The sequence below is a fragment of the Salvelinus namaycush genome, chromosome 28, assembly GCF_016432855.1.
Source record: "Salvelinus namaycush isolate Seneca chromosome 28, SaNama_1.0, whole genome shotgun sequence".
Taxonomy (NCBI): domain Eukaryota; kingdom Metazoa; phylum Chordata; class Actinopteri; order Salmoniformes; family Salmonidae; genus Salvelinus; species Salvelinus namaycush.
Genome location: NC_052334.1, coordinates 23,223,723 through 23,226,410, shown reverse-complemented (window position 1 = coordinate 23,226,410; position 2,688 = coordinate 23,223,723). Strand labels below are relative to the sequence as shown.

Below are 2,688 nucleotides of genomic sequence, written 5' to 3'. Positions count from 1 at the left end.
TGTCAGTGAGCAGTGACAAGTGACATTGAGGCCTAAGTAACAGCATTTGCTTTTCGAATAACTCCCTCTACAAAAGTTTAACATATTTTATTTTTTATTGTTTCCTGCCATGGCTGTGCGTAACTGTAGAGGCCTCAAGGCTACAAAATGGAGGAAAACCTGACCAATATGTTTTGGTTTACTTTAGCCCATATTTTTTGCATGCCCTAAATATCTTTGAGGAATGAATTAATATATAGTATATGAATATATAATACTATTTATTTTATTGAGTGGATATACAAATAACACACATGAAACAAATGTGACGTCTTTTTTGTTTTATTGGAAACTCATTATTATGATTCTAATGAAAACGTTGTTTCTTAGTTTCCATAGCAGGAAGTTGCTATACATTTAATCCGAACAAAAATATCATAAATTAAGCAAAAGGGCAGTCCAGTTTAAGTGTCTCGTTGACTTAAGAGTTCGAAAAATGGGGTTGATTGTATATTAACGGGCAGGAGGGTACCTCCTAAATCGGATAAGCGCATAAAGGAATTGCGTTCTAGTTGTAACCAAATTTAACGACAGACAAAAGTCAGTCTAGTTATAAGTTACCACAGTTTAATTTCATATATGTAGGCCTATTCAATCTGGTAGAGTTATCAGTCTTTTCAAAGATAGCATCAGTTTGCCTTTAGGAGCCTAGATCCACAAGGCTCGATGTTAGAGGTCCCAGCAACGAGTCTTGGAGTTGGTGCGGGTGTCCGTGCATTCCATGCAGCGGCTGTGCGCCACCGAGGCCGGTCATAGGGTAAGAGGAGACGCCGGGGTGACTCATATTTCCCTGGAGCAAAAGCAAAGAGTTCTGATCAGGGCTTTGTGGTGGAGAGAACTCATCTTCCGAGCTGGACATGAGCGACTTGCCGCCGTCGAGGGGAGACAGCTGGTTCTGTTTGTTGTTGCCAGAGTTATTGTTTTCGCTGTTCTCTCTGAGAAGGGAAGATATGTCAAAATTAGTGATGAAGGCCTTTTGGACACAAGTTTACAGAATCTATAGTCTTATAGGCTAAAAACAAGCCATACATTTCAATAATAAGACAACAACAATTCAATACAATATTGGTTTAAACTTTAGGAGAATGCAATTTAGAAAATATTAAATCCGTTTTTATTATTTGTACATTTCAATTGCAAAATGTAAACTTTTGGTCACATACTTTTAATTATTTTTTTATTAGAATAATATATCTTATCATACTGATTCCATATATTGACGACTTAAACTCGTGACCTGTAGCTCCAATGGTATATGTAACATTATCTAAATAGCTATAACTTCTTCAGATGCCAGAAATGTTTAGAACACTATCGAAATAATGATAGTCAATAGGCTGTCATTGGTTCCATATCAAATGTTTGCAGGCCATAGGCTTTGTTTAGGGTTATCACACTAAATGTTGGAAATGTAATTGACTGTGGATAAATTCTAACTTACAATGGACAAAACATTCAGCATACATTTACTCTAATATTATTTGGGCCATCTAAAAATCAGCATAAGGGCATGTCACTGGAAATAAATGAGAAAGTTGGGAATTTAAAATTCCAACTGGGAGATTACGCATGTGATGATGTTCCGTTTATTATATTCTACTATAAACTAATAGGCCTATATGGCAACATTTTACTTTTTGGTCTAAGCATACCTTTCTTTAGCTTCTGCGGCTCTGTCTCTCTGGCGTCTGTTTTTGAACCAATTGCTGACCTGCGTAGTGGTCAGTCCCGTGGCCTCGGCCAGCTCCCTTTTCTCTCGCGGGGAGGGATAGGGGTTATGCGTGTACCACTCTCTAAGAACACCCCTGGACTTCTCCTTAAAGCAATAGCTGGTCTCCTCGCCGTCCCAGATCGTGCGGGGCAGAGGGAATTTCCTGCGGACCCTATACTTCCCCACGGCTCCAAGCGGTCGGCCGCGCAATTTTTCCGCCTCCACGTAGTGCGCTTTCAGCCACAGCTGCTGCAGCTTGGGATGGTTGTGCGGGGAAAACTGGTGGCTCTCTAGGATCTTATAGAGCTCTCTGAAGTTCCCTCTGTGGAAGGCGACCACCGCCTTTGCTTTCAGTACACTTTCATTCTTGTGGAGGTGGTCACACGCTGGGAGAGACCAGAGAAAACGACCGAGCCTCTCCAGGTTCCCTCCTTGTTGCAGGACCTCGCAGACGCAGGCGACTTGCTCCTGGGTAAACCCAAACGAAGGTAGTATTGACATGATGTCGGGTCCCCAGCCCAATCGAGAAGGATGCTGAGAGTCTATATATTCTTCACTGTTATTGTGTTCCAGAACCCAGTACAATCCGCCCGGGCAATATCCACTCAACCCCTGATGCGCACGGGAGATTCGGATGTTGATTGTTGGGACAATTTGTTCCTGTTGGAGATATGTCAGGCTTAAAGAGAGCGCTGCGCGATTCGTTGATTGGCTCTTCCACTGCCCTATACCCTGGCAGCCGAGCAGAACTGAGTTTACAGCTCCGTTTCCTCCCTGGAGGGAATACGTCAGGGGCTGAAATTGGAGCCCCCCCACCCTGTACTCCTCTCCAGCGTTAGCGGAGGGAGCAGAGGTACCTAAATGCTAATCAATTATTACAGACCGCTTAAAGGGCATTTTTATCATGTTCTCGCCATGTTTTTGTAGAGTTTCAGACA

The 2,688-nt window shown here is 42.5% G+C and overlaps 1 protein-coding gene across 1 annotated transcript; it reads right to left on the bottom strand.

Annotated features, from left to right (window-relative positions):
• Window positions 1–305: 305 nt before the first annotated feature.
• Window positions 306–2,356, bottom strand: six1a (SIX homeobox 1a). The gene is made up of 2 exons (XM_038967735.1): window positions 1,692–2,356; window positions 306–974 (listed from the first exon to the last, which is right to left on the bottom strand). Exons 1-2 carry the CDS (start codon window positions 2,249–2,251, stop codon window positions 680–682), a joined length of 855 nt encoding a protein of 284 aa, XP_038823663.1. The 5' UTR covers window positions 2,252–2,356; the 3' UTR covers window positions 306–679.
• Between the last annotated feature and the right edge of the window lie 332 nt (window positions 2,357–2,688).